This window comes from Sciurus carolinensis, chromosome 14, assembly GCF_902686445.1.
Source record: "Sciurus carolinensis chromosome 14, mSciCar1.2, whole genome shotgun sequence".
Taxonomy (NCBI): domain Eukaryota; kingdom Metazoa; phylum Chordata; class Mammalia; order Rodentia; family Sciuridae; genus Sciurus; species Sciurus carolinensis.
The window spans coordinates 83,906,481-83,933,515 of NC_062226.1; the positions used below are offsets into that span (position 1 = coordinate 83,906,481).

General features: G+C 39.2%; 1 protein-coding gene across 4 annotated transcripts in view; it reads right to left on the reverse strand.

The window, feature by feature from the left end:
• The window catches only part of Frmd3 (FERM domain containing 3), a 256,494-nt gene that overhangs the window by 75,844 nt on the left and 153,615 nt on the right, over positions 1–27,035 (reverse strand). For 3 of the 4 annotated variants that reach the window (XM_047525696.1, XM_047525694.1, XM_047525695.1), the window contains 3 exons: positions 15,045–15,123; positions 7,807–7,904; positions 328–451 (listed from right to left, as the gene is read on the reverse strand). In XM_047525696.1, the coding sequence (XP_047381652.1) occupies positions 328–451; positions 7,807–7,904; positions 15,045–15,123 (301 nt within the window). The remainder of the gene's footprint in view (positions 1–327; positions 452–7,806; positions 7,905–15,044; positions 15,124–27,035) is intronic. The other variant, XM_047525697.1, reaches the window with a different exon arrangement.

Consider the following 27,035-nt stretch of genomic DNA (forward strand, 5'->3'; position numbering starts at 1 on the left):
GCAAATTCAAAATTGGAAAGGATTATTTATTTACCTTAGATTTCATTTTCAGAAATTCAGGGTGGTTAGAAACCCTTAAGTATAAGAAAACATATAGCTCTGATAACTGCTGACCATTCATAAGTGGCCACCTGAGCGACTCCACACTATTGAGATTGTTATTGATGGAGGACACCTGGGTGTCCTTGACAGTGTCCAGATATATTGCTCTGCCACCTGAAATAGTCTACCCACATGTTACAAATATTCCTGCTTCACATGATTTCCATAGTCCCTACAGTAAGAATACCTTCTCATCTCTCTTTCATAAATGTCTACCCGCATTACCTGAGTTCGTTTTTATGAATTTCCATGATTTTTCTTTCGAGCTTCTGTGATTGCTTGGGGAAAATCTCAAACTCACTGATGTAATTCTCAGGATGCTCATCAGGATCATAATCACCAAGCTCAGCTGAAATCAATAAAAAGTGAAGAAAAAGAGAAAAATTTAAAACATGATCGGGTTGCATGTGGAATGTCTTGTCCATCCAAAAGAAGATTCTGGAATAAACTCACACAACCCTTATTTGTACCCATGGAAAGCCCACAGCGTGGTGTCTAGAGACTTGTGTTCAGGATTGGTCTAGCTCTTTGAACTTGGCACTTTTCACCTTATTCGGGGTCTTGTTTTCTTTATCTGTAAATTGAAACAATTTAAAGCATTATTTCTTGATAGGGGCACTATTGGCTTTTGGGGAACTGAACAATTTTATTGTTTTAGAGTTCCCAAGAAATTGTGGGACATTAATCACCTCTACCTTTCAGGTACTGAATGTCGGTAACACACTCACTATGACCATCAAGAACACCACTCCCCAGAAGTTAGCCAGAGGGTACAAGATTGCAGTTAGAAGGAATATGTCCAAGAAGTCTACTCCATGATAGGGAGACAGCAGTTAATAACAATGTCTAGTATACCTGAAAACCTCTAAGAGGACAGATTTTAAGGGTTCTTATCCTCACCACAAAAATTATAAGTATGTGAGATAATATATTAATTAGCTTAATTTAACCATTCAATAACATATACATATTTCAAAACAAAATTTTGTATGCTGTAAATATGCAAAATTTTGTCAACTAAAAATTTAATTTTTTAAAAAAAACTAAATACCTCCCAAATATATCTAGGAAGGGCTTATCCTGGGAAACTTCCTCAAGGTTTTTTTCACAGTTAATAGTCTCCAAAGTCAGAAATCCCCTGGCTGGAGCTGCCAGCTCTGAGGTGTATACAGTGTGGTTCATTCAGTTAAAAAAAAAAAAAAATCACAACATGAAGAAACCCAAGGAGAATGCATTTAAACACAAATGGATTGCTCTTCAAACTAGAGTATCCACCTGAGTACAAAATAGCTTTTGGGATTAAGGCTGTTGTGAATTCCTAATGCAGGGTACCTCTGGAGAATCTTTAAGGGGAAAAAGAAATGCCTACACATGTCCAAGCATCCTGAGCACCTAGCGGAAGTGGGTGCCTATCTTATGACCCAGAGAAACAAAGGTTATATTCTGGCAATAAGAATATTTTCTACTGATTCTGCAAGCTTGCTGAGGAAAAACAGCAAGCATCTCAGACAAATAGGGGATATAGTCAAGGAGAGTAGACACTGAAGATAGCGGGAAACTGTGTTAGTCAAACCTGATCACCAACAGGAATTTGAAGTGGAAAAAAAAATTAGTATGTTTTTAGCACATCTGAAAAATCACACCAACTCCATAATCTGTATCAATTGTTCCATCATTATCAAATCAACTAATGACTGTGAAAGGGCAGAACCAGAAGGAAAACAAAGCTCTTTAAAAGTTTCTTCATAGAATGCAAGTTGTAGAGTTCTTAAAACAATCCAGGATGCATATATACAACCGAGGAAGAATTTTAAAAGTAAGATCCAAAATACTATTGATCATGAGGGGAAATTGATCAATTTGATCAAATCAAAATTAAATTATCTCTGTTCACTAAAGGATATCAAACTGACAATGCAAGAGGTGTCAATTTGAAAGAATATGTTTGCGAAATCTGAAGTTGACAAGGGCTAATATCTACAATAAAGAAGAAAACTGTGCAAATCAATGAAAAAATAGACTGGAAAACCAATAGAGAAATGGTCAAAGGATGTGAACAGGCAGTTCTCAGAAGGGGACACAAAAAGGGCTAGTATATGGAGAGATGCCCAAATTCACTAGTAATAAGAGATATGCAAACCAAAACAAGATGTCACTTTGCATCTTTAACATTGCCAAAAAATTAGGAAGTTGGCAAAAACATGAAGAAACAGAAACATTTATGTACTTCTGGGACTTCTCAATACATATAATTCTTCTAGAAAGCGAGGTGGGAGTATTTAGCCAAATATTATGACTCAGAAATCCCTCTTCTGAGCATATATCCTAGAAAAGCTCTGGGTACAAGAAAGGATATGTTCAAGCATTTTTATTGCAGTGTCAATCATGATCATCAGAAGGGGAAGCAAATTGGGTGTTCATTGTTTGTGGGACTGATAAGTGAAACACAGGAGATGCACCCTACAGGACATTCTGGTGGTTAGAAACAACAAGACATGTTCCTAGCAACACAGAGAGATCTCCAATATAGTATTCTGATCATGAAGGAAAGAAATAAAATGAGTTCTATAGCCCCGTTTAATTTATGAAATTTAAGAGTATAAACACACAAAGCAATAATAATCATTTTACAAGGTTGTGTATGCAAAGACATGGAGATATATGAACCCAGCTGTCACCTTTAGAAAAGGAAAAGGAGAATAATGGAAAAAGATCAGTTGATCAATCAATAAATGACCCAAAGGGACCAATGATGATAGTGGACCAAGAACTGATGATTAACTGGACCAAGAACCAATGATTAACACAACCTAAGTCCCAAAAGAATTACACATAACATTCCAATGCAACTACACGCACACACACACACACACACACACACACACACACTTATCTGTGACCTGGCTATGGGCCTAAATATTTAGGAAATGGTGCAACCAATGCCTCCATTTCCCATAGGTAATGAGGTAATTGACCCAATATGAAACTGAGTTGTTTTCAATGCTTGCAGAGCAGTTGGTAAGAAAGGGCCCTGTTGATGGGCATATTTCTCTTTTCAGGAAAATTTGTGAGGTACAATGGAATTGCAGTGCTAAATATTGCAAATTAGTAGCCTGGAAAATGCCAGAAAACTTAGAGGAGAAATGCCATGGAGAGCATCCCCATCACAGACACCGCTCTCTCCTTCCCTGTAAAGCTTGTCTTTAACTTTGACTTCAGCTGAACTGAAGGTGGTTTTTTTAGTGAATAAGGACTATTCCTACCAAGAAGAGGAAGCAACTTGTGGTTCTCTCTCCTCTGCATGACATTGAGGGTGAAGTTGTAACAAATGACACAGCAAACCAGATGGCCTGAGCACTTTTCAAAGAGAATTTAACTGCCAGAAGAACCCGAAGAATTTGAAGTCAAAGGAGGAGTAAGATCTGGTGATGGTAAGGATAAAGGGCAATGGTGTTTTCCCTGGTTAAGAGAGGACTCATTCCAAAAGAACTCCAGATGCAGGACATTAGAGTTCCAGGGTCAGCTCCTTCTATAATCTTCCCTGACCCCCTTGCTGGGCCAGAACCCTCCTAGGGGCACCATAGCAGGAACCAACCTTTGTGTCCCTCTATTTATTTATGAATGGTCTGTTTACTTGTCTGCCTTCCTATAAGGACTCTGTACTGCAGTGCCTGGCACTGCAGCTATTCAATAATTGTTTGAAGGACATATGAACACATGAATAAGGTAGCAAATACCTTCCCAACAGGTAGTTACTCAATCTTCCCAAGCATAGAGAGAAAGCACACATCACAGCAATTGAGCAGTGTCCTGGCTCATTCAACAGACCTCATGGAGAATCTCCAGTGTGCCAGACACAGGAAAGCAGCAATTAAAAAGACATTCTGAGTCTTGATCCTATGGAATTAGATTCTACATAGGATCTGGAATGTTCCCCCACAGGCCCACATGTTACGTGCTTGGTCATCAGCTTGGTTTTATTGGGAGGTGATGGAAATGCTTAGAGGTGGGACCTAGTGGGAGTTCTTTAGATCACTGGGGTGTATTCTCAAAGGGGATTGTGGGACATCAGTTTTTACCACTTTGTTTTTACTCCCAGGTTTGCAATGAGGTGAGCAGTTTTGCTCAGCCACCATGATGTGCTGCCACAGGCCTAATGCAGGGAGGCCAATCAACCTTGAACAGTAACCTCTAAAACTGTGAGCCAAGGTAAACCTTTTCTCTCTATAAGCTGATTATCTCAAGCATTCTTCAATAGTAACAGAAAGCTGACTAACAGGAAGAAATACACAATAAACTCAAAAAAAAAAAAAAAAACTCAGCAAGAAAACTTCAGATATGTATGCTTACAAGACAACCAAACAGGGATATGGCAAAGAACTGTGTACAGGGAGAACGCTGCTTTATGTGGAGTGGACCAAGAAGACTTAGAGGAAGGGGCAGCTGTACTGAGTCCTGAATACCTAGCAGGAGTTGAAACATCCATTGGGACTCACACACCTTTTGTAGAAGGATTAGGGGAAAAAATGTTCCCGAGAAAGAATATAAATAGATTCCAAGGATTATGTATGTTTGTTTTGCAAATTTTATTATGAAAAGAAATCCATTTTGCATGTATTGACTATGTTCCTTGGATTCAGTAACTACAGGTACTAGATGACTAGCTATTTTCTATACACTCAGAATATACTGAAGCTTAGCACACACTCCTTAAACAGAAATTGGCAAACAAGATGATGAAATATAACATAACCTCCCACTTTCTATTTTTTTTTTTTTTTTTTTTTTTTTTGTAGTGCTGGGGATTGAACCCAGAGCCTTGTGCATACGAGGCAGGCACTCTACCAACTGAGGTATATCCCAAGCCCCATAACCTCCCACTAAGTTCTAATCAGTGACTCCACCTTCCTTATCACTCTGTATGAATAAGTGGTTCTGACAAAGCCCATCTTTATCTGAATGTGTTAGTGACCTCCAGAACTGCTTAGGTATTCACCATGAGCACCAGAGAACTCTTAAGAATCCTGCTTTTACTGAACTTGCTACAGATGACCCACAGACCCTACTGCATTTTAAAGACAAAAGGTTCTTTCAAGGTCTCTCAGTCCATTTCCAACTCTACTTTCCTGGCAGCATCTGTGTGTGTGGTCAATAATAATAGCAAAGAGGGATGAAATAAGGTCCTGTTCATCTGGATGGAGCTTTTGTGGCTTCATTTGAAACATAAAACAGGATGGAGAGCTTTCCATTATAGATCTATATTGAGCGTGTCTCTGGAGAATTGACAGTAATTTACTAATGCCTAAATACATTCTGAAATTCTCTGATGCTAGTCTGTTGCTTGGATTAGTATCGATTCCCTTTTCCCTTCCCTGAGACAGTGCACCTGAACCAGAAGTGCACCATCTTCACCATGAAGGAATACAAATGTGAGGTTTTAACAGACCTTCACTCTGGGGTGGATTTCTCAAGCATGTTCTCCACCTCAGAGCTCATAGGACTACTTCCCATCACAGAATCACTCTAGCTCTGAACTGGAAAATTTCCAAGGGATTTAACACTTCTTACAAAGTTTGATACACAGCACTAGGATGCTCCAAGGGAAGAGGAAAAGCAATACACAGCATACTCCCAAAACTATATGTTTTGAAAGCATGGTCTCCAACAAAGCAAGGTTCAGAAACGGAGCTTTTAGGTAATGATTAGATCATGGGGGCTGTAACCTTATTAGTGGATTGATCCATTTGATGTATTAATAATTGGAATTTACTACTGGGTGGTAACTATAGGCAGTCCTGGCATGGCTGAAAGAAGTAGGTTGCTGGGGGCATGCCCTTTGGGACTACATCTTGTATCTTGTCCCTGACTTCTCTCTGCCCCTGTCACCCACCTGGCTGCCATGAGCCAATAGATTTCCTCTGCCTCACCATTCCACCATGATGTTCTGCCTCACCTCAGGCCCAGAGGAATGGAGTCTGCTGACCATGGACTGAGACCTCTGAATCTAAGAGGTCCTAACTAAGACCTCTGAGACAAGAAATAATTTAGAGGAGTCCAAAATAAATTTTTCCTCTTCTAGATGGCTCTTTTCAGGTTCTGCTGATGAACACACAACACTCATTTCAGAATTCTTAGAGAATAAATACACCTGGGAATAGTGTCAAAGAAAGAATTTCATAGCACAGGATGTCCCATGGGCACAGAGGTGGGCCACAACGAGATCCCCAAGAGGAGGGCAGATTCTCTCTCTTAAGCAGTGAATGAAATTTGATGTTGAGACAGGCGGATGATTGTCACCTGTGACCAGATTATGGCCCATCACAAACTCCTTTGTTATTCTTTCTACATCCACCATAAAACTGGCATAGTCACTCACTAATATCTCTCTCTCTCTCTCTCTCTCTCTCTCTCTCTCTCTCTCTCCCCTCCTTCTTCTCTCCCTCCCTTCCTTTCCCTCTCATAAACAAGCCAACAGTATTCTGCTACAAATGGTTGGATCATCAGGATCTCTCCAAATAGCCCCTGTGGCCAGCTGCCTTCCAGCAAACCCTGGGGAACACCATGCCCAAGCCTTACTTCACCTGGGTGCTAGGTGAATCCCCAGCAATGTGCTGCCTTGGGTACTGGAGGCCTTCTCTCAAACTCTGTCCTTACAAGGTAGAAGCATTCAGAAGCCAACCCAGGTCTGTGCATTCACTGTATCCCACTGATCCCTCCCCTTGGGCTCTCACTAAAAAGAAGAGCAGCCACGACTAGGGTGCCTGCACTTCCCCCCTGCCTGGTGCAGAATGGTCTCATGAAATCACACTGCCAGGGAAGGAGGATGACCATTCATTTAATAGATGAAGATACTGGGGCATGAAGCACTTAAGCAATTTGTCTATGGTGAAATAAACAGGAAATGGGAAAAAAGGTTCAAACTTAGGTATGAGAGAGAGTGAAACTAGTGTACTGTCCTCACTTTGTTACATGACTAGAAAAGCTGAGGAATTAGACAATATACATGAACACACATATACAGGTGAAAACACACAAGCACATGATACAACACATGAAATATACATGAACACATATAAACATGTTACAATTTACAAATGCACATGAAAATATGCATGTATATGATACATACATGCACACATGGGAATATACATGTACATACAGTCACATGTGCACATGAATATATACATGTGCATATGCACACATGAAATATACTTATGCACATATACACAACACACACATGGAAATATATATACGCATATGATGAGCAAATAATATCTATATAAAAATTCTTTGGGCATGACTTCCTTCTTTGAAACCTACCTTCCCAGACATGGTTTCCCCCCTTCAAAATGCCTCTAGCCCCCATGTTTGGTAGTTGGAACTCAAAACAGAATATTCATACCTCTTCAGAACTTCTGCAAAAACTACACAGCCCAGCCACTTTGAAAAAGAGACTCTGAGCCCTATTTAGAGACTTTGGAGGATCCTATGTCTTTGCAGAGGCTGCTGTGAACATCTCAGCCCAACCTTGCACTGGCTTAGGGAAGAAGGTGAGCAGGGGGCTCTGTGCTTCATGTGCAGTCCCACCAGGCTTCCAACCACAGACATGACAGGATGGGCACAGATCAGGGAGAGGGGAAGCGTGGGACAAAGCTCTGCAACCTTGTGCACCGATGGGAGACAGCACAGTGGGTTCAGACTCACCTTGAACAATGCAGGCACCCAGGTAGGCAGCATCAGAAAAAGAGCACAGCAGTCGACCATGAAAAATATCCCTTTTAATTTGCAAATACAAAAGGTACCTGCAACACAAAAGGAGAAACAGTTACCCTAAGTTTCGGCTGAAGCTAGGAAGAAGTAGGAGGATTGTTCATGCTTTGCCCACGCGGGTCACCAGAGCCCTATCCAGCCCCAGGGAGCAGTCTAGACATACCAAGCAGAGAAAAACATTTAGAAAATCCAGAGTGTCTGTAGCTAAACAGATCTTATCAGATTCCAAGGCTGTAGGACTCAGCCTTTTCAAAAAGGCATGAGAACTAAAGGAAACCACAGGGCCCAGCAGCCACAGCTCCCATAGAGTAACAACCACAACCACCATCATCACCACATCTCAGATACCGGGCACCCAAGTTCCATTTGAAATGGAGAATCAGGAAACGGAATCAGTTAGTAAAAGGAACTAGCACATCATTTTTCAGGGGTAGACAGATAAATTAATCAATTCACAACAACAACAACAAAAAAAAGCCTTGGTCACGAGGCCAGAAAGCCAGCAGATTCACACTTAGAAATGTTCAAGAAACGTCATCTGTGTACAGTCCTCCCTTGCTCTCCAGGAATGTAAATGTCTGCAGAGGCCGGGCAAACCTCTAGGCCAGTGAAATGGGCTCATGCAAAAGAGTCAAGAAAAGAAATGCAAAAAGTGGGACTCCCTACAATGAGGGCAGCCACCACATGGCTCCAGACCTATGTTGCCTCAAAGAAAATTGTGTGTCCAGTTTTTCAGAAAATCGAGATTGGGACAAGGATGTGTGAAGTTCCCCAGAGCTTTGGTCTCTCATCCTTATGAAAATGTAGCTGGCTGACCTTGGTGCTTTTGAGACAAAGTCCATGAACATGGGTCCCAGGTTTCTGGCCTTGTTTGGAAAATAGCTGTGCATGATATTGTGCTGAAATTTCACAAAGGAACTGGAAGGTCTACTTTAGCAAAATAAGGGAAAAAAAGAAGCACATGGAAGATGCAGGGGAGAAGATCCAAAGAGAAAAACGGTAAGGAAAATCCTAAGGTGGCAGGAAGGGATATCCCAGAAGCTCTAGAAAATAATTGTGCCAGAGCAGAGAAGGAGGGAAGAGGGTTCCAGACACAGCTCAGAAAAAATGAACTTAAGTGTTTTCAGCATAAAAAATACCGTTGAAGTATATAGTAGAGATGCTGGAACATTGGGAAAAAATTAACAATGAATATATGAAAAAACCAAACAAATATAATGAGGCAACTATTAACTTCAGAAAAAAATGAAAGCACATAGAGGAAAAGAGGTTGCAATGTGTTATTTGGCTCAGTGAGTAATATTTGTATAGACTTAATGAAACATTGACCACTGATTTAACAAAAAATTATATAAAACCAGGGCATGGGGAAGAAAAGCGAAGTTGGGATAGGAGACAAAGACTATTTTTTTCAAAGAGATCAGGACTAAAGCTGGCAAATCAAGAAATAGTGGTGTAGGGGGTTGGGATGTAGCTCAGTGGTAGAGCACTGGTCTAGCATGTGCAAAGTCCTGGGCTCAACCCTCATCACCAAAATAAAGAAAGAAAAAAATATGTAGAAACCTATGATCTTTTAAAGACATGGAGAAAAATATCAGTGAAACTCTCTAGAAAAGTTGAGGGGGGAAACCTATAGGGATAAGGGGTGTTGGGAAGGTGGGGACAGGGGCTTGTTTTAGTCATAAACCTTCTACTACTATTTAACTTCCAAATTGATACACATAGATTTGTTTATTTCTCTGTGTGTTTTCCTTTGATAAAAAAAAAGTTTATTTTTAAACTTTAAAAAAAAAGAACATTGAGATTGGATTTACAAGTGAAACCTTTGAATTTTAAGTGTTGCAACAAATTGTTTTCAAGAGCACTATAATGACAAACAAAAACCAGTCAGGATGCACCAGTTTGCAAGCCCTGGCTCAGGCTCTCTTCAGAAGAGTCCTTTCAATTCCTCCAAACTGATCAAGCCCTCCTCAGATTTCCTGGGTTTTCTTAGCCCGGTTAATTCTTTTCACTCAAGGCTCAGGCCTGAGGTCTATTGTTTGTGAACAAATTAACTTTGTGGATGCATGTGCTTTCTTTTCTCACTTATTTTAGTTTTTAACTCCTGGAGAACAATTTTTTGTTGTTGCTTCCATGTTTCGGGGTGAAGGTGGAGAGGGGGGTTGTGCAATGCTTCACCAGTCCCAGTTAGCACTTTATGGTGGTTAATATTATGTGTCAACTAGGCTGGGCCGTGGGATGCTCAGGTATCCAGTTAAACACTATGTCTGGGTGTCTATGAAGGCATTTCTGGGAGATACCAGCATTTGAATTGATGAACTGAGCAAGGCGGATGCCCTCCCCATCCTGAGTGGAAATCCTGCAATCTCTTAAGGGTCTGAGAAGAACAAAAAGGCAGAGAAGGTTGAATTCATTCTCTGCCCTTTTCTACCCTCAGTGCTTCTGGTTCTTAGGCCTTAGATTTAAACTGAAACCTACTCTACCAACTCTTCAGCCCTCAAGCCTTTTAGCTACACCACTGGCTCTCCTGGGCCTCCAGTTTGCAGACAGCAGATCATGGGACCTCTTGGTTTCTGTAATCCTGTGAGTCAATTCTTTAAAACAAATCTCATTTTATATTTAGACATAATTGTAGATAAAGAGATATATATGGTTGGATGGTCCTCTGGAGAACCCTGACTATTACATACCCACAGTGCTCAAATAATTTACTCAGGTTTCTGAGGAGCAACATGCACAATTCCCATTTTATTTATTTATTTATTTATTTATTTATTTATTTATTATTTATTTATTTTTTAAAGTTGAACATAGCATTTAATAAACATGTACTGTGGTTCCAAAGATTTTGGCATTGATATCCCATTTGAAATATAAGAAATATGTCCTAGATCCTTAAGACTTTTTCTTTTTTTTTTCCTTTTCTTTTCTTTTTTTTCTTTTTTTTTTTATTGTAAACAAATGGGATACATGTTTCTCTGTTTGTACATGGAGTAAAGGCATACTATTTGTGTAATCATACATTTACATAGGGTACTGTTGTTTGATTCATTCTGTTACTTTTTTCCCTCCCCCCCACCCCTCCCACCCCTCTTTTCCCTCTATACAGTCCTTCCTTCCTCCATTCTTGCCCCCCTCCCACCCCCCATTATGTGTCATCATCCGCTTATCAGTGAGATCATTCGTCCTTTGGACAATTCCCATTTTAAAGACAAAGAACTGGAGGATCAGAGAGGATGATTAACACGCTAAGGAGATTCTGCCAGCCCCAGGGTACTGGAGCTCACCATTGCTGGACACTGGTTTACTGGCATCAGACTGGAGGAATGGAAGGATTCAGCAGCTCACTTGTGTTTTTATTCAATGGGTCTTTATCTCACACCTGCTTTATGTTTTGCACTGTGCTCCGCATTGGGTACTCAGCAGAGGCTCAAATAACACTATTCCCATTTTAGTATGGGATTTTGTGAAGGTAATAAAGTCCCTCATAAATTTCTTATTCATTTTGGTGTGTATTTGGTCAAAAGAACAATATTAAAGTTGGTTAGTAAGGATGCAAACTAGTTCCCTAATGACTCCCCACTTTAGTGAGCACATGAATTACCTGAAGATCTTGCTAAAATATGGATTCTGATTTACTAGGTCTGGGTAAGCATGAGAGTCCATACTTCTAATATCTTCCAAATGAAAACAATTCAAATGCCCACCATCTGATGAGTAGATAAAATAAATGTGGTCTATTCACATTATTCAACCATAAAAATGAATAAAGTACTGTTTGAGGCTATAACATGGATGAATCTTGAAAATATTATGCTAAGTGAAAGAATTCAGGCATAAAGGGTCACATAACATTTAATTCCATTTATATAAAATGTCCATGATAGACAAATCTATAGAGACAGAAAACAAGATTAGTGTTTTCCAAGGACTGAGGGGAGGGGTGCCAAGCTTCCTACTGGGGACATGAAAATGTTCTGGAATTAGATCATGATCGTGGTGGCAGAACCTTGTGACCATACTAAACACCACTGGATTACACACTTCAATGTCTGCCAAAAGAAACTTGTGCTTTCGAAAATCCAAATTATCTTAGAGTAGTGGTTCTCAAATTTTGACATGGTTTAGAATTACCTGGAGGGCATATGAAAATACAGATTGCTGTCCCCTCCTAGAGTTTCAGATTCAGTATGTCTGGGACAGGGACTAAGACTCTGTATTTACAATGAGTTCCCAGGTAATGCTAATGTTGCCATTCCAGGGACTTCAACTTCAAAGACTGTGGCCCTAGGTTGTCCAGACTACCAAAGTCACACAATACTTGAAATGATCAAATCTTCCCTTCTCTAAAGATTGTAAACTTCCAGGCCAAATGTCATGAGGTTTCTTTTCTCATTGTTGAATGTGTGCATTGAACATAAAAGCATTAGTTTCTACTTTTCGATGAGTTCAGTAGTAGAAAAGTTTTAAATAACTATTTACTAATGAATGAGAGGTTTGGGTTCTAATCCCATAACTCAGAAATCAGGTTTGATGAAAGCTTCCTCAGAAAAGAAAATCAGCTTTCACAGCATCACATCTTGGGTCTTTGCTCTTATCAGTGATCTCTGGAGATAATCAAGGATTATTGCAGATTCGACATAATCCATGGGGCCTAGATGGCTTCAAGTTCAGGATGCTCATTTTTTAATACAATAACCATCAAAAAAATAATGCATCTTTCTTTAGTATCACTCCTGCATGAAAGGATTAAGCAACCAAAACACAAGAGGATCAGGGGCTTGAATTAATGTGCTGCCATAAATGATATTGCTTCCATGAATTTAGAGATGGTTCTCACTAAAAAAATATTTAAAACCAATATACTTTTGGCTACATTCAATTGCATATGGCATTTATAAAAGCTCAGAACTCTAAAGGATAGTAAGGTGATTGCTCAAATGGAGAGATAAGGGGAAGATGAAAAATGATTTCAAATATCCTTTTTCATGGGTATTTTTGTTGCTTTGCACTTTTAAACCTGCCCTTTCCTTAACATTTCCTAAGCATGGTCATGAATGGGATCTTAACTTCTCATATATTAAATCCTCTTCAAATTTTCAGTCGAATCTTACAACAAAATAAAAACTCGCCATTCTAGAAAAGCCAATGCTTTCAAGACAAGGTTTTAAACTATAAGTATCTAGGACATGCCGCAATTTCTAAATTAATTTGGAATTCAAAGGACAGTGTTGACTAAGAAAAAAGCAATTTTTTTCATTTTATTGAAGTCAGATTTATTTAAAAGTAGGCCACACTTAACTTTTTTTTTTAATTGTCTTATTTGGTATATTATAATTGCACGTAATAGTGTGACACATTTGACACATAGAAAAAAAAATTTCTACCTATACAGAGGCAGGGGACCATCTTAACTTCCTTTGGAAATGTTGAGATATTCACAATACTTCACTGTTCATGCCTGAGTTATTTAGTCAAAGGCAGGAAAATGTTAGCAAATTCAACTGAGAGGGGTTTAAGTAGGGCTAGCAACTAAACCTTTGTACTCTTTTACTCTCTGATAGGACCTTTATTATCAACAGCAAAAGATCCATTCTCAATTCATATTCAATTTTTATCCTCTAGATAAGATTATAGTGAAAACAAAGGACAAAAATGAAACTAGGGTTTTTTATCTCATCTTCCTAACTACACTATTAACACTCTTAGCACAGAACAAACATCTCCTTTACTCAATATTTGTTTTGTTTTTGATAGTTCACTCATCTCCTCCCCCTGGGTTGATAGCCAGAACTGAGGAAGAATTTATCAAATAAATTAATAAATTTTCAAACCAAAAGTAGGTTAAAGTCATATATTGTATGAATCCACTGATATGAAGTGTCCAGAATAGACAAACTCACAAAGTCAAAAAATAGATGAGTGGTTGTCAGGGGCTGGGAGAGGGGAATATAAGAAGTGACTGGGGGTACAAGGTTTCTTTTGGGGAATGATAAAAAGTGTTCTGGAACTGGATAGTGTGATGGTTGTTTCACATTGTGAGTGTACTGATGCCACTGAACTGTACATTATATAATCAGAGAATTAATTTGCTAAAAGAATTAATTTGCTAAATGAAAAAAAGAGACAGATTATAAAATAATGACCTACCATTTACAATGTTGTTGTCTATTATTCCTCCTTTACACACACACAAACACACACACACACACACACACACACACAGAGCCTCTCTCACTACCCCTCTACCCCAGGACAAACCTCACTAAATGGCTGTCGGCAAATTAATAATAGAGAACAGAACCATCTGCTGTCTTCCAAAGTCACCTCAGCGCCACTGGGGTCAAGCTTTACCAGAGACTCTGGAGAACAAGAAAGCAAAATATCAAAGAACCCTAACTTTCCTCCTGCTAATGATCAGAGCGATTTGCATTTGCTTTTCTGTTGCATCTGTACGTAGCTGATTATTTTGAGAGGTGATTATACACAGCGATTTTGGGGATTACCAAATCATAGCCCCAACAAGAACTAAGGGCACAACAGTTCTCTTTCTTCCATCCACCATGAAGTTGGCCTCCCTGGGTTCCTGCTCAGCAACATTTGCCAAAAAGCAAAACCTCCAGAAGGTGAACTGAATGTAACCCCAACAGAGGGAGATGTGAAGGGAGATCTGAGAACTGGAAAATTCAAACTTGGGATTAGAAAAGCCTATAAGGGAAGGGAAGTCTGCCCCAGGGTCATCATTTAGCAAGCATAAAACTGAATGACCAACTGTCCACTCTGCTGGTTTGTGATCTTTCCCCTCCCAGAAACACTAAGATCCAAAAAGCAGGCTAGGACTACATTAGCTATGAATTTGCCCACATCCTAAAGACAGTCATCTTCTACTTATTTTTAGCATCCCACTGTCAGATGTTTTCAGAGAGTACCTCCCCCTGAAAAACCACTGCTTTTTGTGCAGCTAATTACATTCCCAATGACAATTGTTTGGGGGAAAAAAAAATCCCAAGACAATTAAATGTACGAGAAGCATTCCAAGTCAAAATGCTGAGTTCAGCACCTGCTTCCTTGAGAGGTTATGATCTAGACCAGAGGCGCATCTAGCCTGTAAGACAGCAGAGGCCATGGTTGGTTAAAGGTGTAGGTTAAACATACAAACAAATGAAAAATACCTTGTGAGCTCTTCTTTAATCTTCAAGGGTTCGTGTGGGTAGAATTTCACTCTAAAGCACATGGTGTATGGTGGATGAGCTGAAACATCATAAAGAAAAGGCATGAGATAAGCAGCAAAAGACCATGGACTCCAACACACAGGAATGTCAGCCATGAAGCCTCACAGACTAGCCTGGAGGGCAGGGGAAAGGGTGCCTTTCCAGGAGACACAGATAGAATGCCCAAGAAAACAAAGCAACAGTGACAACAAAACTCAAAAGAAAATACTTGACAGGACGCCCAGAGCAAATGCAGAATACAAGCAACCTAGTCAATGCTGACATCTTTCCACATCACAGCTGACCTTCATCCCTTCTCTTCAGGTCACAGCTCCAAAGAACATTTTCTCTTCTGATTCTTCCCACCCACTTGTGACAGATAAGTTGCCCATTAGCACCATTCAGGTTTGGGGGCTCATATGAAAGATTTTCGGCCTGCGAAGTGGAAAAATGTCACTATACATGACTAGTTTTCCCAAAATGATGGTGCCTTTGAATTAAAATTGAGACTTAAAAAATGGAAACAGCCATGCACGGATCCTACTCTGTAGGTTTTTAGTATCTACATATGAAGCCATTGCCTATATGAAAATAAACACTGTCATAATTTCTTAGCTTGTCTGAATCAAGATAATACTACAAAGGCAGCAATTCTAGTTGAGGTTCATGATTCTGGAATGTTCTAATTGCACCACATACCCAGAACTCAGTGACCAGCTAATGAAATTCCTCAGGATTTCTAACATTGTCAATTTTCTTCATGTTTTTATTAGTTAACGCCTTCCATTATAAGCCCATTACTAACTTGCAGAGTTATCCTAATAAATGCATACATATGAAGTAAGATGCATTCAGATTTGAGTTAGTATATAAATTGAACATCTTAAAATCAAGGAAATATGACTCTTATTACTGTTCCCATAGATCTGACATACTTGTTCACTTGACTCTATTAATCAGTATAGCTAGCTGGTATCACCTCTGGGTCCACATCAAATGGAATATGAAACAGCATCCTATTCTCCCCAAATTCCACCTTCAAGATAAACAAGGGTTAAACAGCCAACTCCACAATATCTAGGTTATTCTTTATGTAGAAAGAAACATCTATTTCAAATATGAAGGTATAATGAATATAATATAGTGTGAAAAATAATTATTAAAATAATTTAATAGAAAGCATCCAAATCACAAAAAACATAGTGGGAGTTTGCTGTCTATCTTAGCAAAGAAAAACTGAACTAACACTCTCTCTCTCTCTCTCTCTCTCTCTCTCTCTCTCTCTCTCTCTCTCTCTCTCTCTCTCTCTCTCTCTCTCTTTCTCTCTCTCTCTCTCTCTCTCTCTCTCTCTCTCTCTCTCTCTCTCTCACACACACACACACACACACACAGAAGTCTTTCCTATAGCAAATTAGGAGCACTGTGTTGGTGTTCTTAACTTGACCCTATGTTCCCTAGATTTAAGAAAGTAAACATATTTCTGAAGTACTAGGAGAAAATGGACACCTTCTTCATAGCAAAGAAACAACTTAGAAAATACAACTTGAGTCTCAAGTCATTCTTTGCCCATGATATTGAGAAATTTAGTCTTAACTAAAAATATTTTATCTTTGAATATTCCTTAGACTTCCTTTTAATTTGTTTAAAACACCATTTTTAAGTGATTAAAATTTGAAAGATTTTTTTTTCATTATAAAATCTCCAGATTGTCTTTAAAAGAAAGTTTGAGGCCATTTTTATAAAAGAACAGCAAAGACAAAGATGGGATTAACATGTAAGAGGAAAGGATTTCTTTCTTTTCCTTCCTTCCTTCTCTCCTTCCTTCCTTCCTTCTTTCCTTCCTTCCTTTCTTTTGTCTTTTACTAAAGTCCTCTAAATTAATATGTTAAAACACAACCAATAAAGATAGACAAAGACACACATATGTATGAACATGCGGCCATCCCCTGCCCTTCAATTTCCTTCATCTCTATTCCTGCGCCTTCTGTCTCTCAGATTCCTACCAGACCTCATCCCACCCCCAAACTCTCCAACCATTGTTAACAACTTCATCTACATTCTTATACTCCTTTTGCCATCCTCACACAAACATATGCCAACACATATGAAAATACGGGAGGATTTTTTAAAGTTTTTTTCTTTCAAAATGAAATCATACTCTATATGTTTGTTTATCTCACTTAACTCTATATCCTGCCTATCCTTCCCAGATAGTAGATATAGATCCAACTCATGATAATAATTCAGTGTCATTCAGGCTGTTTCCACATGTTTGCAATTCAAACAATACAATTATCTATATTATATATACACTACATATACACACACACATGCTTGTGCATACATCATGAATTACTCTACTCTTTCTTTTTTTTTCTACTCTTTATTTCTAAAGTAAATGCTCCCAAAGTTGAATTGTTGAGTCAATAGGTATTGTAAAATGTTTTAAGAGAAGCAGAAAAATAAAGTCAGCTGACTAGAAAAGAAGAAGATCACAGAATATGTCCCCAAACTAGACTGTCATTTCTCTCCCTCCTGGTAGCATACCTGCTTGCCATGCCTTAGCATGGTGTCTTAGCTGTCTGAGTAGATCACATATAAACAAGGAATAGTGCTCTTCCTAAAGGACCAGACAGTGGGACTGAGGGGGACCTCTCTGGTACATTTTTGAACATCTCTGAGCCCAGAAAATCCTTCCACCCAGTCATCCTCACTTCAAACCTAAAGAAAAAAACATCTAATGCTTCTCCCACATGGAGAACCCTGCCTCGTTTGAAGACATCACTCAGGGTCCTACATTTCCAGTTCTCTTCACTCATCCTCATATCAGAGTTCAGCATGCCTTTGCCCTGAGTATTTTGTTATCTCCTCTGTGCTTCCTCAAGCATAGGGCTCCAGGGTTTTCTGGACATAATTATTGCTTCCTCTCAACAGCCTCCTCAATGTTGATTCACTTGGAGTTTATAACACTCTTCATCTATACTCTTAATTCTGTTGCTAAGTCACACAGAAAAACCCACTATATTCTGACATTCCCCTCCATTTTCTGGAATGTGATCCCAGAAGAGATTTATACATTGTACCAATGATAAGTTCACCACCAGACCATTATCAGAAAAGGAGGGAGAGCCAGGAGTAGAAAAAACAGGAGGAGACACTTCTCAAGTCCAAAATGTTCTGTTCTCTTCTACCATCATAAATCCCCTACTATGTCATTCATATCCATCCAGCCTCATTTATTGTGGACAACAAGGAAAGAGTTTCCTGTATTAAACGGAGCACATGGTTCCAGGACAGTGGATCAGGTGTAAGCCCAGAGACCCATGTTGACAAGAACTTCAACCTCTTCACCCAGGCCTGTTGAGTTCACTGTGGCAGGGGTTTTCTTCTAGAAAAACTCACTTAAGGATCTGGATGCAAAATTGTATAATTTAAAAAGTAGTAAAGCCAAAAAGAATGCTTCTTTACAAAACTGGAAAAAGGTCAAAAAGATAATCCCCCCAAATGCTATTCTAGTTATGAATGACAAAATTTATGAGGACGTGGACCTAAATGTCTCATTCAACTTGTAATCCCCAGAGCAATTATCAGTAAGATTGACTCTAAAAAGAAAAAAAAAATTGACCTTCCATCTGTTAATGAATTAACAAATGATGAACCTGAAGCAACAAGTAGATGTCAAAGGGAAAGGTGAGACCCTGCCATCACATCAGTCCCCTGATTCCTGTGATAGAATTAAAATACTGATCCAGAAGGTCCAGAGTCTGAATCACTATAGCAATTCCTGGGATTCACATTTTGAAAGCCTCTAATTCTTTTTCTCAACTTCTGGCAACCCCCTCAACATCTGGAACAAATTCAGATACTCTGGTTTTGGTTGCGGCTACTTCTAGAAGGAGGATTAACTAATCCCATCAGCAAGTATTTACTGAACATCTAATAGTTGTCAGGCACCATTTTAGATGTTATACAAAAAACAGCAACTATGAACAAGCAAAAAGTCTGTCTTCATGAAGAACACATTCTAGTGGGGTAAAGAGGCATAAAAATCAAACTGATATATGCAGGACATTAGAAGGTCAAGTTATTACAGAGAATAAAAAGTTAAGGGGTGAGAGTAGACTCCCACTTCTATGCCTCTTCTCACCCCCTTCCAACCAAATCCATGAAGGTAATTGCAATTTTCTTCACACTTTCTAGAAAACCAAACAGGGAAAGAGATATGAGCATTTGAAATTTTAAATGATTCATCAAACACCAGCTGTGTAACTGCTGAAAGGGAGACTTCAGGGTTCCACCTGGCAGCCAGCATGTACTCCTTGGGACATGTCCAAGGTCCTGAATCTCTGTAGAGAGCTACCTCGTCCCTTCTGCAAGCTGCTAAGTAACTCTGTCAAACCCAGCTTCCATATCTTCTTATTCTTCAGTCATAGGGAAAGGGGGTGAAGTAAAGGATGATTCTCATCTGAGCCAATCATTTGGTACAGAATCAGTAGATAGAAACATCTAATAAAGGAACTATTGTGAACTAATAAAACCCATACCTTGCACAGGGGCCCTATCTCAACAGCATCACCATGAGCAGTCATTGTGTATTGTTACTAGACTAGTCAGCAAGGTCACTGCATGGTGATCATTCTTTGCTCTGATACTCATCCTTCAGCATCTATGACAGGTCACACAGGATGGTGGGAATACCTTATTCCCATCAGGATGAGATCCCACGTTTTGAAGTAGACTTTTTCAGCAGTGACCTTGACCAAAGCACCTAACTTCCCTGTTTCCTGCTATGGAAGTGGGGACAGTAGCAGCTTCCACTCCCAGACAGATCTGATGAGCTCTTGGCACATGAACATGGGACATTATGTAAATGTGAGACTTTGTTTTGTTGGGATAAACACTCCTACCAGAAGAAAAGCAGGAAACAGGAGGTGGAAATGGGAGGGAGGAGATGGGGAAGACTGAACTGAGCTCAGTTCAACAGCTGAAAAACATTTACTCAGCCATATAAGTGCTAAAAACGGAGAATACCACTGAGTAGCAGAGAAGAGAAAAAAAATGCAAAACCCACTTTTAAAATGCCAGGAGCATGTAATTGCTCTGAGAACAGCAGGGCTTCTCTCTCCCAGCCAACCAATGCCTGCCAGACAGGGCTGAGGAGGCCAAGTGTCTCCTCAGGGCAGCTCAGTGGCCCCTTTTTGTATCAGCATATCCCAGGGTATCATCATTTTGGTGGCTGGTTAACACTGAGAACACAGGGAGAGGTCCAGCCGTTTATAAAGCAGAGACAGACTTTCTCATCTCTGCCTTGCGATCTTGCCCAGAAATGAGTTGGGGAGAGGAAATGATTAGTTGAGCAGGCTCCTGGTGGAAATGAAAAAAAAAAAAAAAAAAGAAGTTTCTATTTTTAACCAACAACCCTACTCAAATCTTTTTAGAAACAAATAGGGTTTCTGAGAGAGAAACATTTCTTATCAGCATTTCTTAACATGCAGAAATCTTTCTCCAATCATTATAAAAAATCAAAGGAAAATAAAAAGCATAACTTCAGGAAATACATACAAACTCATGATCTTTCTCAAATAATTCTGGCTTACAGCTAGGAAAAACCTCCCCCGGTCTCCTGTAAACAGAGTTCAAGTATACAGCCCAAAGCTCTGGCAGGTCCTAGGGAAATTCCTGTACCTGGAACATGTCTTGTGCCTTCCTCCTCTGAGACTCTTTTGAGAACAACAAGTAGAATCAATTTGTCCAACTTTCAGAACCTGGAGGTATATTGCAAAGGGTTTGTGGCTGCAGACAGAACTTCTTAACACCCCACAAATTTGAGGCTTGTTACTGGGAGAGCCTAGTTGGCACTGGAGGCTCCTGGCCTCTTCCATACAATGACAGCTTCTTTATTCCTGAGCCAGTGAACATTCTCCCTCCCATGTTTTTCTGGGAAGATTTTAGAATGAGGACAAAAGAGGGCACCCCACATCCCTGTTTGTGCACATGGCATGCACAGTGACTCTAATTAAGGCATCTGTGCTGCCTTCAATAACTAAACAGCTCAAAAACACTGTCTACACACAGGCAAAATGACATTTGAGCACCAACAGGGAGAGCATTGCTCACTCACTCAATGAAGAAGGACTTTGGGGATGCATGTAAAGAAAAAAAAAAAAAAAAAACAGCCACAGAGAATGTAGACTGCATAAATGCCTGCTCTCTTCACTTGGAAAGGATTATTATTATTTAACAATATCTGCTACTATTAGCATCAACAACAGTAATGTTCCCCCATCACTCCTACTGCAATGATAGCTATCATGTCACCTCTGCTTCCAATGCAGAGATGGTGCTTTTAACTGTGTTTAATTCATCCTCCTCCTGTTATGGTTCCCACTTGTGCTTCTTCACACACACAGGCTCTCCCACACCCACATACATAGATTGAAATCACTCTAAGAACTCTTAGGGAATGCCAGGATGCCCAGCAGTCATCTTATGAATACTTGGTCCCTGAGTTCTCTGACTGCCTATGTCTGTTCAGAAGATGTTCTGAAAGAGACTTTGAGTTCATTGCTTCTAATCCCAAGTTCATCATTTGAACAAACTGCTATAGCCAAACTTAAAATTCTTGACCTCTGTTTCCTCATCTGTAAAATGGGGGAAATAATGGCAGCAACCACAGACAGTAGGAATCAGTAAACTTTCATAGTAGAGATGAGAAAGTAAATATTTTTGCCTTTCCCCCCCGCAACCATTCCAAATGTGGAATTTATTTTCTGCTGACAGGTCATACAGCTAGCAGCCAGGTCTGTTCACAAGAGACCATGATGAAGACAGTGTGATTTAATGGCTGCCCAGCACTCAGCAGAGCCAAGGACTCAATTCATCATAGTTGTGATTACTCTCATAGTTGTGATTACTCTCACAGTTGTGATTACTCTGTGCAAGAAGGAAACAACATGGTTCAGGTGATGCCCTTCAACTTTATTTGGCTCTTTACCTTATTGAAATAGTGCAGGGGGAATATCTTCTCTCAGGGAGAAGTGAAAATGAAATGGTTATGAAATAAGTGACATATGAAGAGATTTCTGGCAGTCTTTGCATCTATAGGAGGATTTTGATACCCTCTCCTAGAATGCATGGACTTGGGAACATTAGCCAAAAAGTTAGCAAGAGCATCTTTCTGAAGGCAAAAGACCCAGGCACCGTCGTGCTGATGTTGTGTAACCAACTGGACCCATGTTGGTGGGTGTAAACCAACCCATAATGCTAACAATTATGAGATCCACATTCAATTACTTACATAACTTGGTACTGAAATTTTACTCTTTAAAATTGCATCCAAAACCACTCATTATAAAGGATTCCCAACCAAAGGGAAACAAAAAGTTTTCCTACCCACCTGGCCCACGTGTGAATTACCTTAAGTACTCCTATACCAAGCATGGAAACTCCTGGCCCATTACAGCTCTCATTCAGATATGTGTGCTGCCAACACACATGGAGTTTTGATTCATGTCAGCATTAGGAAAGAGCAAGGGAAACCCTGAAGGAAGAAGGAAGCTTGCGGAAGTATCACCCCAGTGAACTAAGGCTTCTACCAGGAAGCCTGTCCCTTCTGCTTTCTGTCCATGAGGAGGAGTGCTGGGTCCTACCTGAAGCCCAAGGACCCTTCATGGCACTCAGTCTAATTGATATCAATGTCCCCCTCACCATACCATAAGAATTAAGTTAAAATTACAAATCTGTGGCGTGTCAAATGTGCATTTAGAATTGCACTAAGTTATGGAAAACAAAGGGTTTTGTCATCATGACTGCTCCCATGACCTCTATCCACTCTGGGAAATAAAGAACACAATATGGAAACCATTTATAGGCCCAAGTTGTATTAACATTCTGAGAGATGGATCAAACATGGAAAATTTTGATGGAAGAGTTCAATCTGACAGAAAAAAAAAAAGAGATACCCGGCCATACCTACTGAACTATCACTAGAATGAGAGAAACTGGCTTCTAGAATAGGATGTTCTGGGACTTACCACACCATGGTCTGAACAAAAATCACAATTTCTCTTCCTGGAAAGAAGCACTGGGAAGAAAAGACTTGGGAAGAGGCAAAACAACCAAAACTAAATCATAGCAACCAGGGGCTCTGATTTTGGTAATGAATTCCATTCTACTGAATTTTTTCCACTTGCTCCCCATCAGGAGCATTACAATTTAGCTCACAAGCATTTATTATGAACTGATCACATGCATAGTCCATTAGGCCAGGACCAGGTAAGGAAATTTCCCGAACTCAATACTGGGGATATGATTAGATATGTATGTGAATATGAATAAGGACAGTAGGATAGACTACGTCAGTAGGTCTGAAGACAGGGTCACTGTCCCTACAGGCATTTGGAGAAACAAAATATGCAAAGTTTTATTTTCAGGAACATCTGATCAACTTCAGAAGGAAAAAAAAGGAATGAGCCACAGATCAAAGACATGAAGTCCATCCACAAGTAAAGACAAATCCTGAGGGTACGGGATGGAGGTGTCTAACAGCAGTTGCTCAGTGTAGTGAACTGGACATCCCCACCCCCCAGAAAAACTCATGTCCATCTGGAATCTCAGATTGTGACTCTGACTGGAAATAAGGGCCTTTAGAGATATAAATGATTAAGTTAAGATATGTCATATTGAGTCATGGGGATACTAAATCCAATGGTTTCTTTAAAGAAGAAAGGCCACAAAGACACAGTGAAACACAGGGAGAGACCATGTGAAGATGAAGGTACAGACTGGAGGGATGCAAGTCAAGGAATGCCTGGAACTGCAGGCAACCACCAGAAGCTACAATAGTCAAGGAAGCATTCCTCCCTAGAGCCTTCAGAGGGAGCCGGACCCAGTAGACACCTTGATTTCAGAGTTCTGGCCTCCAGAACCATGATAGAATACATTTCTGTAGTTTTAAGTTACCCAGAATGTGACAACCTGTTATGGCAGCCCTAGAAAGCTAATATGCTCATCATGGGGAGCAACTGTAAGAACAAATCCAGTTGGGAGTCAAGCATCCATCTGAACGTGGCAGGATCTATGGTTTTCTCCTTCTGTTGCTTACACCAGAGCAAAATCAACATCAACGCTCTTGGTTTTCTCTCTCTCCCTCCCTCTCCCTCTCAACCTCCCTCTCCCTCTTCTTTCCTCCTCTCTCTCTCTGTCAAAATCATCCATCAGTGAGGAAGCTATTTGTTAGGGTAGACCCAAGGGAGATGCCAGAAAGCTAAGGAATGTGACATAAACGGAAGCAGATAAAACTGCCATCAGTCAGGAATGAGATAACATCTCATATTTCCAGGGAGCACCATGGGAATTCAGGGAAGAAGCACCATAGACATAGACATCATCCCACAACTTGACTCTGGATTGCAACTCTGACTGAGTCTAGATCCATGTATCACACAGAGGCAAGGTCCTCCCACCCTGCCTCTAGAGGCCATTTCCAAGCATCCCTGCCCCTCCAGGGTGCTTGGGAGCAACACAATGTCTGGTAAATCAAGCAAGAATACGATTTTAACTACCCTGCTGAGCTAATCAGGTCTCAGACAGGCATGAGCCAGGATTAAGCAGAGCCTGTTTATTAGAAGAGTAAGTGGGCTTGCTTTCATCTAGGTCCCTATTTTTATATGCGTAATACATAATGCACTTTGATTCTTTTCTTCCTTCCTTTCTTTCTCTTTCTATCTTAATTTTTGCATAAAGCTGTCTCTTCTTTTATCTATTTTATCTTTTTTTTATTACCAAGGGATATAAGCATATAGTCTCATCATAAGAGATCTGAGTAAAATATAACTATCTGTAACAAATGTGAAAGCCTGTGTCTCTCTCTCCCACTCCTCAGTGGTAACAACAGTATCCATCTTTCCAGTTCTTTTTCTATGTACTTATAATCTTATATACAAATAGTATTTTACTTTAATGTAAATGAATCATTCTACACACGGTATTTTTATCTGCTTTTGTAGCTTGAAAATACATCTAATAAATCTTCCCATGTTAATAATAAATGTCTGCCTCATTCTTCTAATGACTATGTAATTCCACAGCATTTATTTAGCCTTGACAAAATTGCTAGGACTTTCATTGCTTCACTTCTTGATATTACAAGCAATACAGCAATGGACATTCTTGTGTAATATACCTGTGTGTGAATTAATTTTTCTTTTGAGAGATTCATACAAATTCACTTGCTGTATCAAGAGACATAGGAGCTTAGAATCATGAAAGATACATCCAAATTTCCCTGGAAAATGACTTTACCAGTGTATACACTTCCATCAAAAGTGTTACTGTCATCCTCGTCTACTGGATATCATCAATAGTTGTAATTTTCTAAGTATATTAAACAAAAATCGCTCATTTTGATTTGCATTTGCTTTTTTACTAATAATACTGCCCATCTGTGAATCTATCGGTCATTATTTATGTTCCTTCTATGAGCCTTTTGCATATTTTTTTACTGAGTTTTTGTCTTTTGATTTGTAGTGTCCTACTTTACATATTCTGCATACTATTGCTTGTTAGATGTTTAGCAAATGTTCTTCTCACTATTTTTCCTGTGTTTTAATTTGTTTATCAATGTTTTCTAGTTATTTGCTCAGCAAACATTCACTGAGAATCTGCTCTGTGCAGTGAACAAACCAAATGTTCTGGTTCAAAAGTTTAATTTTTGCACAAATTTCTCAGCATTTTGTTTTGTCACTTCTGAGTTTCACACATTTGGCTGAAAGTTCTGATCTGCCCCATGAGTATAAAAAGTACTCTTAGATTTTTACCAAAAGCTTCAATCGATTATAAAATACATTGAATTTTTTTATTATTTTAAAGTTTTTATTTTTTAGTGTCTTGTAGATACACATGATAGTGAGATTCACCGTATTTCATAAATGTACATAGGAGAGTTAGATCAGATTCATTCCATTGTTCTTCCCTTGTCCTATCTCTCCTCCCTCCTCCTCAATCCACTTCATCTAGTCCACTGATCTTTCTTCTATTTTGATTGGATTTTTAATATATCTGGAATTAATGCCATGTATGATATGAGGTATGTCTTCAATTTTTTTTGCCAAGTGTAAAATTATCCAAAAATCATGGCTTGAATAATCTTTCTGTATTTAACATGAAATACCATCTTTATCATAACCCATATTGCCATAAATATTAGATTAATGTGAGAATTGTCTTTTTCTATTCTGTTGATTATTTTACTATGCCTGGGTATATCTTAATTGCTATGTATAGGGTTTGTAGAGTGTTTGCCTGGCATGCATGAGACCCTAGGTTCAAACCCCAGCACCAAACACACACACACACACACACACACACACACACACACACACATACTCAAGAAAGAGAGAGAAAAAAAAGACCAAAATGGAAAAGATATTTTCAAATATTTCTGCATGTGTCTATTTCTAGGTGACCTTTAATTACTATTGCTCATACTGCTCATAGGCCCTGATTTGCAACCTAACAGAGCAAAGCCTCCATCATTGTTCTTTTTATATATTGTTAAGAATTTTCTTTTGCAAATAAGGCTTAAATCATTGTTAAATCCATAAAAAATTTCACTGAAATTTTTGTTTGCAAATTATTGAAAGTATATATTAATTAGTGAGGAACAGATTTCATAAGCAGTATCAATCAAAAACATGAGAAGACTCCATTTATTGAGCTCTTTTTTTATGTACTCTACAATAACTCCACAGTAGGACTTTATGGTTTTGTTTATATAGATCCTGAACATTTCTTTTTACATTTATTTGTAGACTGCAAATGTAGTTCACTGGTAGTGCACTTGCCAAGCATGCATGAGGCCTTGAGTTCAACCACCAGTACCATAAAAAAGAAAAAAGAAAAAGAAAAGAAAAAAATGTACACTTCTTTGTAAGAAATTTATGTTTTTTTAGT